General features: G+C 45.1%; 1 protein-coding gene across 2 annotated transcripts in view; it reads right to left on the minus strand.

The window, feature by feature from the left end:
• Positions 1 to 1,958: 1,958 nt before the first annotated feature.
• Positions 1,959 to 17,733, minus strand: part of LOC120920653 (interferon-induced very large GTPase 1-like) — a 45,401-nt gene continuing 29,626 nt past the window's right edge. For both annotated transcript variants that reach the window (XM_040332849.1, XM_040332848.1), the window contains exon 3: positions 1,959 to 10,481. In XM_040332849.1, the coding sequence (XP_040188783.1) occupies positions 3,154 to 10,481 (7,328 nt within the window). In that variant the 3' untranslated portion in view covers positions 1,959 to 3,153. The remainder of the gene's footprint in view (positions 10,482 to 17,733) is intronic.

Here is a 17,733-nt window from a genome sequence, read left to right on the forward strand (position 1 = left end):
GATGCAGCATCGGTCTGATGCTCCATCCACCGAGGTAAGTATAACTAGGGGGAAAAAAAATGTACTTCTCTTTTAATACTGTTCCCACTCTCTCCCAAGACAGCAGAGCTCTCTCCCTATCTCACTCCCGCACCGAATGATGCAGAATCTGCTATTTATGGAATTCTGAGTAAAGATGGCTGCCCACATCTCATAGGACTTCGATATCCAATAGGAATGCTGCCCCCCCCCCCCCCCCACCAAAGGTTGCTGCCTGGAGCCCATAGCAGGGACATTTAGTCCTCAATGGTCTACAGCCAGCCTAAAGAAAAAGCGCAGTGCCACCTTTAGGTTAGTGGATATTCTGCAACCCACATGTGCCTACAAATGTATAATATCTATCATTGAAGTTAAAGACAACCAAACCATTTATCAGAACCTCAAAACATATGTGCCATTTTCATGGAGCAAGTTTCCATAATTCAGACACTTTCACAATTACCACCCAATGGGCTTAATTTACTAAAACTGGAGAGTGCAAACTCTGTTGCAGCTCTGCATAGAAACCAACCGGCTTCCAGGTTTCTTTTTTTTTTCCCTCAAAGCTTAATTGAACAAGTTGAAGTTTGAAGCCGATTGGCTACCATGCATAGCTGAACCAGATTTTGCACTCTATGGCCCCATACACACGAGAGGATTTATCCGCGAATACGGTCCAGCGGACCGTTTCCGCGGATAAATCCTCTCGAGGATTTCAGCGGATTTCTATGCGATGGAGTGTACTCACCATCGCATTGAAATCCGCGCCGAAATCCTCTGGCGATGACGTGTCGCGCCGTCGCCGCGATTATGACGTGCGCGACGCTGTCATATAAGGAATTCCACGCATGCGTCGAATCATTACGATGCATGCGGGGGATCCCTTCGGACGGATGGATCCGGTGAGTCTATACAGACCAGCGGATCCATCCGTTGGGATGGATTCCAGCAGATAGATTTGTTTAGCATGTCAGCGAATATTCGATCTGCTGGAATCCATCCCAGGGGAGAAATATCCGCGGAAACAGATCCGCTGGATTGTACACACCATAGGATCTATCCGCTGAAACCCATTCGCTGGGATTTTTCAGCGGATGGATTCTATCGTGTGTATGGGGCCTAAGGGGCAAATCCACAAAGATCTGCCCCGGCGCATCATATCCGAGATACGCTACGCCGCCGTACCTTACCTGGCTTTAAATCGAATCCATAAAGAATTTGCGCCGTAAGTTACGGCGGTGTAGTGTATCTCAAGCGGCGTAACGGCGCGGAATTCAAATCGGCGATTAGGGGGTGTGTTTCATTTAAATGAAGCGCGTCCCCGCGCCGAATGAACTGCGCATGCGCCGTCCCTAAATTTTCCGCCGTGCATTGCGCTAAATGACGTCGCAAGGACGTCATATTTTTTAACGTAGACGTGAATTACGTCCATCCCGATTCACGGACGACTTACGCAAAAAAAAATTCAAAATAAACGCGGGAACAACGCCCTTACTTAACATGGCAAGTCTAACTATACGCAGCAAAACAGCAGCTTTAACTATACGCCGGAAAAAGCCGACTAGAGACGACGTAAGAGAATGCGACGGCCGCGCGTACGTTCGTGGATCATCGGAAATGGCTCATTTGCATACTCAACGCGGGAAAACGACGAGAACTCCACCCAGCGGACGCCGAAGTATTGCATCTCAGATCCGAAGGCGTACGAAGCCATACGCCTGTCGGATCTAGCCCAGATGCCGTCGTATCTTGGTTTGAGGATTCAAACCAAAGATACGACGCGGGTAATTTGAAAGTATGCCGGCGTATCAGTAGATACGGCGGCGTACTCGCTCTGTGGATCTGCCCCTCCATTTTTAGTAATCAACCCTAATGTGTCTATATACAGGTTTACTGCAGTCATAATAAATGTATACAACAAGAGGGAAAAATAAAGCATATTCATGATATAATGCTTAGCAAAGCTTTATTAATATTGTTTGCATGCATATATCTTCCAAGACATATAATATTTTGTCTAATTTCATAAAATTTCACAGCATGATTAGGCTTTCTAATGCTATGGAGAGATTGGGGTGTGATCTAGCATCATATAATATATAGGCAGCATCCTTGGGGGAAGGACATGGTATTGTAGCAAGCATGGCTAAGGCAGTAAAGGATAATCAATATAGAGGAAAGTGAGATGAGGTAGACACACAGCTGTTGAACTTGCTCGTTATCTACAAAATGTATATTTGATTTTTTTTATGGTGAAGACAGTCTATTCTGGGATAGAACAGTTTGGAATGTTAGTGTCCCTTTAATGCTTTCTTCTACATCTAAGAGGGGTTCCACCATGGATAATGATAGTGAGACTTTTTCAGTCCTGAGGACACCATATCAGAAAAAGTTGCATCAAATTGAGATTAAATGAATCCACTCAGGTTTAGTTTGGCTTTTGGTAGATTCTGTGTAGTTAAACTGTACCTTTTAGTACAAGTTGCCTTTCAATAAATATGCCCATCGCCCACAAGTGCAGCCCATTTGTTTGGCCCTGCCGAGCATGTGGTCCTCAGAAAATGTACCCATTGGGTATTCTGGTTAGTGGGCATGTGCCCTGCAACCCCATTCAAACTTATGGGGGAGCCTTGCTGGAGGCTACCATGAGTATGGCTCCCCCATAGGAATGAAAGAGGTCTACGAAGTGCATGCACACAAGATAACTGGAATGGGGAGGACGATAAGTACGTTACCAAGTGTGCGCACTCAGAGACGTTGGGGGATTTGTTAAATGACAACCTGTATTATGGGGTACAGTTTTCTTTTAAAGTCTATCTATAATTGTTTTTTTTTTTTGTTTTGGTAGGGAACAGTTATAACCCCTCTCACCATGAGAGGAAATAATGGGAGATTAAAAACGTCACAGAAACGTCAAAAACAGAAAGTGAGGGGAAATCTTCCAATGGAGATGTATGTCCTGGTGCCCAAAGGGGGACATCCTGAAACTGTGGATAGACTTTCTCTTGCTTCATGTTGTGTCTTCTGAACACCTGGATATCCAAAACTGGACACAGACATAGCAAAAAGATAACATTGAATGGGGTCCTGATCATAACCTGCTCCATCCAAAACTATTTTGGCAATAGATATACTTTAAAGGTCCCTCAAGCTGGCAATCACATCTTCTTTAGTGATACTTTCCCACTGGTGTGGAATTTCTCCTTTGTGTTCAAACTTCAAGCCATAGTCATTTTCCAAATTTGTACGGAATTTGCACACATACCACTTCCAGTAGGGCTGAGAAGATGTGTCCGGGGTGATGCTCCAGTTGGCATAATTAGGGCCCATTTTTCTGTAATGTTTGTAAGGGATTTGAGTTACGCTGTCTGCGACCAGGCAGGAATCAGAGCTAACGAGGCTTGAACATATCTCTGTGACAAATTCATTTGAATGCACCCATGGCATGCCATTAATTGCCTGGGAACGGTGGAAAGCCACAGAGTGATCTCCATCATGGCCAGGGATTGTGTTGGTGCATATTGCTTTGCAGAATGGGCACTGTTCCCAGCAGCCACAAAGCTGATCAATAAGTATTTCATGAGGCTTCTTCTCAAAAGAGTCAAAATTTATTGTTGCTAATCCTTTTTGAAAATGCTCAACGGCAGTATCCCAAGCAGTACACATGACTTCCTGAAAGAACTGGATGTCCTGGATCTCCTGGTGCTCAATGCTCTTCAGATCTGCTCTCGAAAAACTTACAAGATCATCAATTCGGTCATAGAAGACATCAAGCCAGTTAGACATATCACTGCTTTTATTCATAAATTTGGTGGATTCAATGATGCTCTCGAGAATTTGTTTGTGGAAATAATCAAGACTGATCTGCAAGAAATTCTTCATTTTTTGAGAGTTCTTGCCCAGACAGTAATCATTAACGCATTTCTCAATAAAGCTTTTGAAAAACCTGTTTGGGAAGTGAATATATTCCCTGTATTTTTCAAAGTCCTCCTGTTTAGCTAAGTCTATTAAAATGTAATTTTCCAGTTTGGAACGGTTACCACTAAAGGGTGGAAAGTTACAGGTCATCTCATCGACAATCGCCAGAGTTGTTCTGTCATACAATGCAGAACGCATAGCTTCCACGATCTTCGTACACAGGGAGTCAGAAAAGAATTTGATGGAGGCAGCACCTTGGCAAGAAATCTTGAAACAATTGAAAAACACCTTGCGGTTGTTCTCCAGAGTTACAACAGGATTGTTGGCTCTCTGAAATGTCTCATGCATGTAATCAAACTTGGGCACTGCCAAGCCAAAGAGATGCAAGGACACCTCAAACTTAAACAATTGGGTCAATATAAATTTTCTTGATGCGTCAGAATTTATGCTGTTAATAGATTCGGATACTTTATTAATTATCTCATGAAAGTATGCTTGATTATAATCTACCCCGTCTTTTCTTTTTTTCTCTAGATAATCACAAACGTCTACAACAAGGTTATTGAATACCATCATGATTTGTTTCCTATCAGAGTCATCTGGTTTATGGGGTATTATCTTCCATTGTTTTTTACCAACAGCATGGTTTGACAAGTCAATGGAGAATGATGTCCATCTACTGAAAGTGTTAAGTTTAAGATTCATACTACGTTCATGCCGGAAATACCCCAACAGGACATTCTCTGCTTCAGAAATGATGTTAGGTTTTTCTGTATGTGGGGTAGTGGCATTTATTTCAGCAACCCATTCTTGCCACAGCATGTCGAAGTGGTCACTTAGTTGGGATTCATCTAGACCTTCATCTTTAATATCAAGTGCCAGCTGTTTACTTTTACTAAATAATTCTTCCTCATACCCCGTCTGCCTCTGCTTCACTTTTCTCTGACTCTTTTTCAGATTGATGTGTTCCATTGCTTGCCTTGTGGTTTCTTCTACAAGTTCTGTATATAGACACTTTAATCTGTTTTCAGTGTGGGCTTTCCACTGGATCAGTATCTCTTTGTCCCTATCTTCACTGAAAAATATTTCAAATTCTTCTTTAATTGAGTCAAATGTTTTTGTCACCTCTTCCTCCACAGCATTTTGGCTGACAGTGTTTATCTCACCCTTCTTAATTCTGTTGTTCAGTCTTGTTTGGAGTTCAAGAAAACTGCGTCTCAGCTGCCATGTTAGGTTTCTGTATCTGTGTTCTACCTTGCTGTAGGCAGAAATCTCCAAGGTGTTTTTAAAACTAAACACAAAGTTCTCATTTCTCAGAGCTGACCAAAGGTCCTCTATACGGACAATGAGCTTCGAGATGTTCAGAATGCTGTGGGGATCTTTTTGCTTACTCAGTATGATATCTTTAACTATTTGAGCATCCTCGCTATAGCACGGGTTAGGTGGAGCCATTGGAGGGTTTCCTTCCCACAAATGAGCAAAATAATAAATGTGTGTTTTTGCATCAAATTTGATGACCTCACTGAATCGCTGAATATTGCACTGTTCTTGTTCGGCTGCGAGAGCCGTCATTTTGTCTAATTCCATCTGAAGGTTATGACGCCCTTCCATGTTTTTATCCCTAGCGGTTACGTCTCCAACATTTTGATGAACAAAGAGGCAACTTGAGGAGAGCTTTACCCGTTTCATTCTCAGAAATGCCTGGACAGCAATTTGGAGAATATCTTTGATCTCAGCAGGATTTTCACCAAAGACGTTGATTAATGTCATGTTGCCCACGCCTATAACAAATGTTGCTAGTTCATTGTCATGATTCAAGGTTACTTTGCTGGATAGTTCCATGGCTCTCAGGCCTTCGGTATCAATAACCAAGATGTAATCAATACCCAAATCTTTTCTGAGCTCATCTGCAATTTCAACAAGCTGCATGAAAGCTCCTCGGGTACATCTCCCAGCACTGACAGCAAACTGTAGACCAAACATGGTGTTGAGCAGAGTTGATTTACCCGAACTCTGAACCCCAAGTACAGACAGTACAAATAATTTCTTATCTCCTATGATTTTGTTTAATTCTCCTAGAACAGCTTTTATCCATTTCAGGGGCACGTAGCAAGCATCACCATCCATCAGCTCAATAGGGTATCCAGAAACCATAATTTCTGCAGCAATTTTAGGCAGTTCATAGAAGCAGTCATCTTTATATTGCAAGTCAGAGAGAGCTTCATAAGTCTGCCCAACTTCCCTAAGAACATGCTCAAGACCGAACATACAGGCATTCATCTGCTCCGAGAGAGATTCCAAGTCTTCTTGTACTGCATTCTTTAAATCTTTGGCCTCTATCTGTTCTGATTGAAGTTGACTCCACAGTTTGTTGTATTCATTTCTTAGATCCATCACACGGTCACAGGACAAGTCATCAATGTAGATTTTTAGCCACTGTAAGAAGAACAGTTTGGTTGTTTTTGAAGGAGATCTCAACTGAGATATGAAGGTTTTCATGAATTCATTGTGACTTGCATTTTCTATCTGTTTCTTCCTGATTAACTGTTTTTCCATCTCGATATTGCTGGAGTGTTGCTCAATGCTTTGGTTCACCTTGTTCTGTAATTGAGTCAATTCTTTGTCTTTTTTGCACCAGGAATGCCAGAGCTGACCTGAAAGGGGTAAGAATTCGTCCTTGGCCTTCAGAAGATCTTTTTGTTTTAAAAGAGACATAATCTTCTGAGCTTGGGATTTGCCCTCTGTGCATTCCTTGCTGTCTTCATCCACTAGGAACCCATGCTGTCGACCTATTTCAGCACAACGTTCAAGGCTGCAAGGCTTAGAATACAAAGCCAACAAACGACAAATAGAATCAGTTAGTTCCTTCAAGATTTTTGCTTCATTTTGGTTTTTTAGGCCAATTATCACCTGTTTGCTTTCTTTGTACACATTCATAGAAGACTCTTTGTCTGGGGAGAGAATGATCAGTGGTTTCTCTTTTAGTTTTTTTAACAATTCACTACCTTGTTCTTTTTTATCAGATCTTGAGAAAAGAATTACATTTACTGAAGAAATCTCTTGTAAAATTGAAGCTTGTTTGGCATATTTGCAGGCATCACCATGGAGGTTAACGAAGGCAGTGCATTTTTTAAACTGGTCTGTGTCCTTCCCACTTGGGCAAAACCAGAAGATCTCAGCAAGTCCATCAACCAAAATGCGATTTTTCACACTTCCTTCACAGTTCCTATGAAAGAACACATCATGTTTGTGCTTACTCAGCAGATTGTTCACAATCTGGGATTTTGAAAATGGAGCGTTTCCAAATCGAGTGAAACAGACAACTGGAAAATCATTTTCACAGATCGTTTTTTCTTTATGCTTCACAACGTCTGATACATCAGTGTCCAAAATACTTTTATAGACCTGTCTGAAAGCCCACAGAGGTATTTCTATCATGGAATCATAAGGCCTGGGAACTATAAGTGGCAGTGCAAACTGGCATATGGACATTTTGGTAAAAATATATTGCCTCATCATATCATCTGCACAGTGGAAGACAGCCAACAACAGGTCCATGGGGTGTATCACCTTCGTCTCGGTTTGAACCACATGTGTCTCTTCTTTGGAACAGAAATCAAATAGCTCATCAACGGTGTCAAACATGCTAATGTCATCTTCAGGGTTCTTTAAATTTTCAGCATTGTTAACAACATCAGTGTTCTTGCATACAAGGTACCTAAAGCGATAATCTAAACTCATCAGCAGCTGCATAAACTGTAGAGGGAGCTCATTCTCCTTCTCTGGATGAATCTGAAGAGATTTGTGAACTACATGGAAGTTTCTTCTGTTTAATCCTTTAGGGTAATATTTCCCCAGGCCCAACGTTTCCATGAGACTGTGAACATTTTGATTGTCAGTAGTAGTTTCTACAGTGGTAATGGTTGGTTGGTCTTGAGATTCAGTAGTTGATCCAATTATTGTTTTTAATGTGTTTACAAGGCTTTCTGTAGTATCGTTGCCAATGGCTTCAGAAGTACCTAAGCGTAAATGGTTCAAGTCAGCAATTAAATACTGCAAATCAAAAGGTTCACTATGCTTTTGTAGAACAGTCCTTATCTCTGGTTCCAGGGTACTTCCTATGTTCTCCAACATGAATTGGAGAAATTCCTTTTTTTGTGCAGTAGACCTGGGTCTACTTTCCTCGTCACCCAATGTTAGTCCTTCTGCCAATATAAAGGCTTGCCCTCTATATGCTTTGATGTCTTTGAGATTCCTATATTCCTTCATTAAATACTGCATCTTTTCAACCATGAAGGTGACCTCTTGCCACCCAAGACTCTGCTTGAAATAATGATTCTGCAATGAGTATCCCACACAGCTTGCAGCACAAACAACCAAAAGCTCCTCTTCTTTTTGTTCCATGCGTCTCAATGTTTTTAAGAAGGATTGAAGATAAGAATTGATAATAACTGAAAGTTTGGTTGTTGCTTCTTGAATTTCTTCATCATCATCATCATCAGTTTTATCAACTTGTAGGTCTTCTTTAGCCTGGGACATCAGATTAATTAGAGCTGAAAAATCAGAGACATCAAGAAGGTGTTGCTCTTTCTTAGACTGGTAAATCCATTTAATTAGAGGTGCATATGAATCTTCAATGTCACTAGAACATGCAATGTTTTGAAGAAGACATTTCAACATGCAACGAATAACAGATTCATCTTCTCTGGAGCTTTGACTGTAAAATTCTTGAACTCTTCCTAAGAAACTTTTTAATTCCTCATGAGGGAGGCAAACATTTAACCAGACATTGTAGTTCCCGGTCTTTTCATTGAGATATTGTCTAAAATCAATCAACCTCTTTAATTGCTGCTGTGTTGGATGAACCTCCCAAGATTGCAGTTGTAAAAAAAATGAATTGGCTTCATTAACGGCGGAGGAAACATTTTCACCAATTGGCAAATTGTGGTGTAGACCAGTAGCAGATGCATATATGTTTTTTAGATCTTTTGCTACTTGATACATGTTTTTAAAATCCTCTTTGTGGCTAGACAATATTATATCCCAGACAGGAATGAGATGGGTACCTCGATCGATCACACTCCAGGTCTTATTGTTGGCTTGAAGACCAGATTTCCAGTCATTTAGAGAGTCCACTGTTGGCGGTCCTCCAGTTTTTGTTACAGACAGTTCGATGTTCTTCTCAAGCTTTTTAGTCTCATGTTTGGAAGAGGATTGTTTTGTGTCAGTTTTTGCGACATCAACACCAGCGGATGCTGACCATAGACCAGAATAACTTACATCCACTGAAGCATTTACAGCCATGGTAGTTTCCTCTTTAACTTTTTCCAGCATCTCCTGTTTAAACCCCCGGGATGAAGCCGTCCACCAATATATCCCTCCAAAATGAAGTGGCCCTTGATTAGCATGAGAGCCATAACAGCTGAAGAACCTATTATATCGTTCCTTCACAGAAGCTTGTTCTAACTTATCACAATATTCCAAAAGTTCCTCAATTGATTTTAGTTCTTCCAAGGCTGCTGGAGAGAGTAGGAGCTTCTCTTTGGGAATATAGCAGGAGGCCAGTGGAATGTAGTTGTATTTTGTTGTAGAGATATAGGCATGTTCTGTGTGAGACTCTCTCTTTTTCTCTGACATATTGGTTGAGCTGTAGCCAAAACTGGCCTCGGCTTGGAACCCCCAGAAGCCACCTTTAGCTGCAGTAGTAATACTGAAACCCAACTTCTCCATTGAGTGTTGGAACATTGATTCTTCATCAGAGGATGAGAACTCTTTCTGCTTAAGCACAGGTTGCTGCAGAGGACCAGCGAGGGCAAGGCCATTCGGGACATCGAGAAGTCTTTCCCGTTTCATTAGGACATCTTCCTGCCTCTTTGTCATGTAAATTCCTTCCAAAGCAAGGCCGCCTGATGCCTGGTATAAAACATCTGCATCTGATAGGTTAGCAGCATTGGGAGGTGATCCCCCTGCCGCAGTCAGCTCTTTGTGTGATTTTTCAATCATTTCTTCTAGCGGATTGGAGGATTTTACAGATTTATCTTTGTGCTTTTTGAGGCTCTCCGCTGCTAACTTAGCAGTGTTATCGGTCAAAGTTTTGGCTTCTTTATGCAATTTTTTGAATTCCTCTAGTGCTTTCTTGGCTTTGTCTTGCTTTTCTGAAATATCTTGCTTAGCTTTGTCTTGTTTTTCTTTTAGCTCTCTCTTGGCGTTGTCTTCGATTTCTTTCTTCTTTGCAGCCTGTTCATCCAGTAATTTCTTCTGGGTAATCTGAGGATCTTCTATATTCAAGAGCTTCTGTAGTGCTTGTTTTTCCCAAGGATGTTCGGTGTTCTTTTCAAGCTTAAAGTAGTCCTCGGTACCCAGATATTGCAAGGCCTCTGTGTTTTCCACTCCTAGGAGTTGCTGGAAATGCGGCACCCATTTTTCTGGTTTGAGTGCAAATGTTTTAAGCTTCTTGCCAAGCTCTGTTTCTGCTGGTTTGGGTCCAACATCTTTTTTGCCAAGCTCCATTTTTGCAGGAGTCTCATCTCTTGCTTCAGACAGGGCTAAAAAACAAAGACAATATGCTTTAATACTCGGTGAGATTTAAGCTGGCTATAGACAGATCGAAATTCAATCAGTTCAGCAAGAGCCGGGTGAATTTTGATCCATCTAGGACAGGCTGGTTGTACTGAAATTGATTGACTTCCGTACAACCAGCCTGTCTGTTTTTCTTGCATAAACTATTGGTGGATATACTGTAGCTGCCATCAGTGATGAGTGTATTCTGCTAGTGGTAAAGATTCCCTGCACTCCCTGGCAGAAGAACACAATAGCGCTGCAGGAGTAATTCCTCCATCAACACTGGCTGCTTTGATGGGGGAATCAAGCAATTTTCTAAGGGTTGAAGGAAAGAAAATTGCAAAATATATGGCCTGCCATAAAGTCTTATGCCTCGTACACACAATCGTTTTTCCCGACGGAAAAACTGCCATGTTTGCTTTCGGTCGGGAAAACCATCTGTGTGTATGTTCCATAGCAGTTTTCCCAACAGGAAAACTGCGAGCAAAAAAATGAAAACTTGTTCTCTTTTTTTTTCCCGCCGTGATTCTCTGCGTTTGTTTGCTCTGCAGTTTTACTATGGGAAACACTGCAGTGGAGCATACACACCGCCGGTTTTCCTGACCAAAGCTGTCATGGCAGTTTTCCTGTCGGGAAAACCGGCCGTGTGTACATGGGGAAAAGCAACCGAGCCGGGAAAACCGATCGTGTGTACAAGGCATTAAAGATAAAAGTTGTTCCTTTGATAATGTACACAACCCAATAATAAATACAGTGAAAAACATTTAAATTAACACCCTTAGAAGCAGAATTTTGGGATTGCGTTGACTACCACATTTGATAGTAGACATCTACAGAAGGTACAACATTTTGGGATCTGCAGTCTCTGATCTGGATGTTTGAGTTCAAGAGACAAGAAATCCTCCTATAACATCGAACATTCATTCGACATTAGTCATGTGTAAGGCCTCGTACACACGACAGAGTTTCTCGGCAGAATTCACCAAGAAACTCGGTCAAAACCCGGATTCTGCCGAGAATCCCTGTCGTCTGTACAGTTTTGGCTCAATGGAGCCGCCGAGGAACTCGACGAGAAAATAGAGAACATGTTCTCTATTTTCTCGTTGTCCGCATTGTTCTATGGGAGAAGGCGGCCCGCCGAGCTCCTCGGCGGCTTCATCCCAAAACTCGACGAGGAACTCGACGTGCCAAGCACGTCGAGTTCCTCTGTCGTGTGTACGGGGCCTGAGAGTGGAGTGCCTTGAAATCCAAAATTCAGTTCCTCAGTGCCTAGTTAAATGTGCCAGTGCTAGTATGCAGTGCTTTTCACCATGCCACCAATTTCTGAGTGTCTCTACAGCAGCCAAAGACTTCCATTACAAAGCCTCACTGCTTAGGGGTCTATGTATAAATAATTTGCTTTGTGAATGTCTCAGCTAGTGTTGCTCACGAATATTCGCATTGCGAATATTCGACTCGAATATAGCATATTCGAGAAATCGCGCTATATTTCGAAATTCGCGGTGAATATTCGCAATTCCGAATATTCGATTTTTTACAATTTTTTTTTTGAATCAGATCACATCCTAGATATCTCCATCGACGTCTAAAAGCATTGCTGGTATCATTAGAGACCCTGGGCCGAGTAGCTGAAGCGTTCATTGAATTTTCCAGAAAGATCGCAATGCGATTATTCGGCAAACGCAATATCGCGCGATTATTTTCCTCGCCCCGATCTTCCGCATCAGAGCGATTTTTACAGTTTCATTTTTAAAACAGATCACATCCTAGTGATCTCCATAGACGTCTGAAAGCATTGCTGGTATGATTAGAGCCATTGGGCAGAGTAGCTGAAGCGATCATTTTATATTGCCGAATAATCGCAATGCGAATATTCGGCAATAGGAATATTGCGCGATTATTTGCTCCGCCCTTTTGCATCAGAGCCAATCAGAGTTCTCCTTCCACACTCGTCACAGGTTAGCAACCAATAGGAACCTGCCTGCATGGACATTATATAAGCTCACTCCCAGCACCATTTCATTGCAGATTCAGAAGCTTGCTATAGAGTGTGGAGGCTGTTTCTGTGTTCCTGGTTTCCTGGTTTCCTGTGTCTTTGTTCTTGATTGATTTAGATCATCACCAGCATTGCTATTTAGTGATTCCAGTGGATCTTTTCCAGTATATCAACTGCTTTTTTCAAAGCAATAGACCCAAGAGCTTTTTTCAAAGCTACGTTTTGTGCTGTTTTGTGCTGTTTTTTTCATTTGTGTTACTGTTTGATCCTGCAATCCTCCCTGTTCAGTTATATTTGCAAGAGATTTCAGAACACATATTGATCTGAGCTTTATAAAAGAGCTTTTCTAAAAGCTAAGTTTTGTTCATCTTGTGTTACTGTCAGATCTTGCAGGTTCACTGTTCAGTGATATTTGATAGGCATCTCAGTTCAAATTTTGTTTAGTTTTCCCTAAAGAGCTTTTATAAAAGCTAAGTTTTGTGTTCAGTTTAGTTAAATTTTGTGTAGTAAGTGTACACACTGTTAGTGTACATTTATTTCATCTAGCTTAGCTTAGTGTGTGTTTAGTGTCTGTGTTTTGTGTTTAAAAAAAAAAAAAAAAAAAAAAGTTAGTGTTTGTTTAGTGCTTTTTTTTTTTTTCTTTAATTTTGTAGTCCTTGTCTGGTGTACTACTTTTCTTATAGTTTAGTAGCTGTCTGTGTACGTCTTTGTCTGCGTGCCTGTCTTGTAAAAAAAACACAAAAACACATTTTGTTCACATTTTCCCCCCTAATAAAGTTTAACCCCCCCACACACATATCAGCAATTATGAGCGGCATCCGTGGCCGTGGCAGTAGGGGTAGGGGAGTTACTCCCAGTGCTGGATCGCTGCCAGCACGGGGTACCTCTCGTGCCCCTACTAGTGGTAGAGGATCGGGTGCAAGGGGAGTACGCCTGATCCGGGAGTTCTTCCCATCGGGCAGCCGCCCGATATTGCCATCTCAGGCTCAAGTAGTGGTGGACTACATGGGGCACAGCAGTGCCACTGAGTCGTCGGTCCCGACTCACAGTAGTACCACCATTACACCGTTGCCTGTACTACCCCCCCCCAGCCCCCAAGAGTCCAGCATCTTACTGTTCGACAGCGACAGTGATAGGGATCTCTTGGGGGAGGCCATGCATCAGGCAGACCTCCAGCTCTGTCCTGATGGTCAGGACCTTTTTGAAGGGATGGATGAGGAGGATGGGATACCTGCTGGCAGTATCCCAGAGACATCCCTTCAAACTGGTGCTGCTGTTTTGGTGCAGGAAACAGCAGCACCTAGTCAGACCCAGGCGTGGGTGAGGGGACAGCGGAGCCAGGCTAGAGGCTCCATGTCACGTGGTTCCCTCAGACCAACACATCTCAGCCCTTGGTCTGACATCTCTGGGGGCGAAGAGGGTGACCCATCATGGTTGCCATCTGACGCGTCGGCTCACTACGTCAGTGACGACGGGGAAGGTAGGCACCCTGGTGAAACGGTGCGCCAGGTCACCACCAGGGAGACCATCGTCAGGGTCTCCACTGGTGATGGCAGCAGGAGGTGTCAGGAGGAGGAGCAGCAGCAGCAGCAGCAGCAGCAGGCAGCTCCACCTGTGCGCACCGAATCCCAGCAGGTGCAAGTAAGCGTCACCCCATCTGACAGGAGGGCGGTGCTGAAGTCACCTGTCTGGAATTTCTTTACCCTGGTGGCAGACAACCCTACCGTGGCCATCTGCCGGATTTGTAAAGTGAGGGTGAAGAGAGGGAAGTGTTTGGCTCGGGTGGGTACCACAGCCCTGAACCAGCACCTCAGGATAAACCACTGGGCGTTGTATGAGGAGATGAAGCGTGGTGGTGGTAGCAGCGCCACCACCACAAGTGAGCAGGGTACAGCAGCCCCTGCCACATCTTCATCTGTTTCCAGCAGGTCATGCCCCCCCGCTCCCTCTAGTAGAGGTACTGGTACCGGCAGCCAGACCTCTACTTCCACAGCACCCTCCACGTCTGTGTCCCGCACTGCCGTGCGGCGCCAGGCGTCGATTTCAGACGCCTTTGACCGCACCACTCCCTTCCCCCCTGGAGACCGACGTGTGCGTTCCCTCAATGGGCTCCTGGCAAGGGTTATTGCCCAACATCTGCTGCCCTTCAACATAGTTGACAGCAACCCCTTCAGGCAGATGTTGGAGCAGGCCCAACCCCAATGGCGTGTCCCCAGCCGCCATTTCTTTGCCAGGACTGGTGTCCCTGCCCTACACCAGCACATTGTTCAGAATGTAACCCTGTCGCTGGATCACGCTGTCAGCGACAGGGTTCATCTGACAATGGATGGCTGGACCAGCAGGCATGGGCAGGGACGCTACATCAGCTTCACGGCCCATTGGGTTTCCCTCCGAGGCGTCGGTGAGGGATCGTCGGCAACCGATCTTGTGGTGCCGCCCCGGGGTGTCCAGGGGAGAACTGCTGGTCTCCCTCAAGCCACTGTCTCCGCAGCTGCTGAGCCTCCCAGCAAGCGCCCCCGTAGCTACTCAAGTGTGGGGCACGTGCGCTGTCAGGCCGTGCTCCAGCTTGTTAGTTTAGGGGACCGGAGACACACTGCAGAAGAAGTGCTGAAAGCACTTCAAGCTCAGGTCCAGAAGTGGCTGACACCCCGAAGGCTCCAGCCAGGTATGGTTGTCTGCGATAACGGCAGCAACCTACTCGCCGCCCTCCATGCTGGCAGTCTGACGCACGTGCCCTGTCTGGCACATGTCCTCAACCTGGTGGTGCAGAAGTTCCTGCGCACTTATCCAGGGTTGAGTGACATTGTGGCAAAGGCGCGTAGGATTGCCAGCCACTTCAGGCGCTCCCCAACCGCTACCGCGTCCCTGTCCAAATTGCAGCGGAAGTACAATCTGCCCCTTCACAGGCTGATTGTGGACAGTGTGACGCGGTGGAACTCCACCCTCCACATGCTGAAGAGGTTGTGGGAGCAGCAAAGGGCGGTGAGGGAGTACCTGATGGAACTAGGCACTCAGAGGGCTTCACCACAACTCCCTTTCATCGCCTGTGCGGAGTGGGGGCAGATAAACCAGGTCTGCCAAGTGTTGTCCTCCTTCGAGCAGGCGACCAAGATGGTCAGCAGTGAGCAAATTGGCCTCAATAGCGTGCTGCCAATACTGTTCATGCTGGAGAGGACACTAGATCGCCTGCTCGAGGCTGGGGAGAGTGCCTTGGTGGAGCAGGAGGAGTCAGCAATGCTCCACCGAGACCAGGGCCAGGACCAGGAGGAGGAGGAGGAGGAGGAGGAGGATGATGATGAAGAGGAGGAGGAGGTGGTTGCTGGTGTCGTCCCGGAGTCAGGGCCTGGTCAGGAGGGAGAGCCGGTGTTGGGGGCACCGATAGTCCGGGGGTTGGGCATGTCTGAGTTTGACCAGCAGCGCCTCAGGGAAGAAGAGTCGCACCTCATTAACCTGGCCAGCATTGAGGAGTCACAGCGGGCTGTGCTCTTCCCCATGGCTGCCCACATGCTCAGATGCCTCAGGAGGGACCCCCGGGTTAAGACCATCAAGACGAGGGATGATTTCTGGATGGCCACCCTTTTGGATCCCAGGTGCAAGGGGAAACTGGAGCAGTTCATCCCAGCCAGCCGGAGGCAGCACCGGATGGAGGAACTGCAGGCAGCCATTGTCAGACGGTTGGAGCAGGCAACTCCCCGGCCTCCAGTTGTCCCCCCTCATCTCACCCAGCAGGTGGCTGCACCCAGCTGCAGCCGAGCAGGGGACCTAATGGAAGAGATGAGGATGTTCTTCCAAACCGAGCGACCCAGTACCACCACCAGCAGCAGCAGCAGCAGTCACCACCAGCGGCTGGCCCACATGGTGGCAGACTACATGGCGTCCGTCGGTGCTTCTGACAGTATGAGCACCGACGACCCCATGGAGTACTGGGTTGCCAGATTGGACACCTGCCGCGAGCTCGCTCAGTATGCGCTGGAGTTATTGTCTTGCCCCCCCTCCAGCGTACTATCTGAGCGGACATTCAGCGCGGCAGGTGGGGTGGTCACGGACAAGAGGACCCGTCTGTCCACAGAGTCCGTGGACAGACTCACATTCATAAAGATGAATGAGTCCTGGATCGGCGGTGACTTTCTGGCACCCGTCGTCGGTTCAGGGCGCTGAAGGGTCCCTTGCCATGCATTCCCTGATGAAGCCCCGGACCTGATGTATTTACAGTGCTGAATATAACTATTTCAACATCAGAGAAAATCAATGTTAATATTTGGTACAGTAGGCTTTCTTTGCAATTACAGCGGTCAAAAATTTCTTGTAGTTTTACACCAGCTTTGCACACACTGGAGGAGGGATTTTGGCCCACTCCTCCACACAGATCTTCTCTACATCAGTCATGTTTCTGGGCTATCGCTGAGAAACACGGAGTTTGAGCTCCCTCCAAAGATTCTCTATTGGGTTTAGGTCTGGAGACTGGCTAGGCCACGCCAGAACCTTGATATGCTCCTTACAGAGCCAATCCTTGGTTATCCTGGCTGTGTGCTTTGGGTCATTCTCATGTTGGAAGACCCAGCCTCGACCCATCTTCAAAGCTCTAACTCAGGGAAGGAGGTTGTTGCCCAAAATCTTGCAATACATGGCCCCGGTCATCCTCTCCTTAATACAGTGCAGTCACCCTGTCCCATGTGCAGAAAAACACCACCAAAGCATGATGCTACCACCCCCATGCTTCACATTAGGGATGGCATTCTTGGCATGGTACTCATCATTATTCTTCCTCCGAACACGGTTAGTGAAATTATGATCAAAAAATTATATTATAGTCTCATCTGACCACATGATTTTCTCCCATGACTCCTTTGGATCAGTCAAGACAATTATGTCAGCAGTTATTTCACACCCTATATACTCTTATTAAGACTGCTGTACATCATGGCAACTCCTGCCCATGTGATATGACTCTGTATCAACTACTACTGTTAATACTACTACTGCTGCTTCTGCTGCTGCTGCTGCCCAGTCAAGACACCTATGTCAGCAGTTATTTGACACTCTATATACTCCTATTCCTACTGCTGTTCATCATGGCACCTCCTGCCCATGTGATATGACTCTGTATCAACTACTACTGTTAATACTACTGCTGCTTCTGCTGCTGCTGCCCAGTCAAGACACCTATGTCAGCAGTTATTTGACACTCTATATACTCCTATTCCTACTGCTGTTCATCATGGCACCTCCTGCCCATGTGA

The sequence above is a fragment of the Rana temporaria genome, chromosome 13 (genome assembly GCF_905171775.1).
Source record: "Rana temporaria chromosome 13, aRanTem1.1, whole genome shotgun sequence".
NCBI classification, from domain to species: Eukaryota; Metazoa; Chordata; class Amphibia; order Anura; family Ranidae; genus Rana; species Rana temporaria.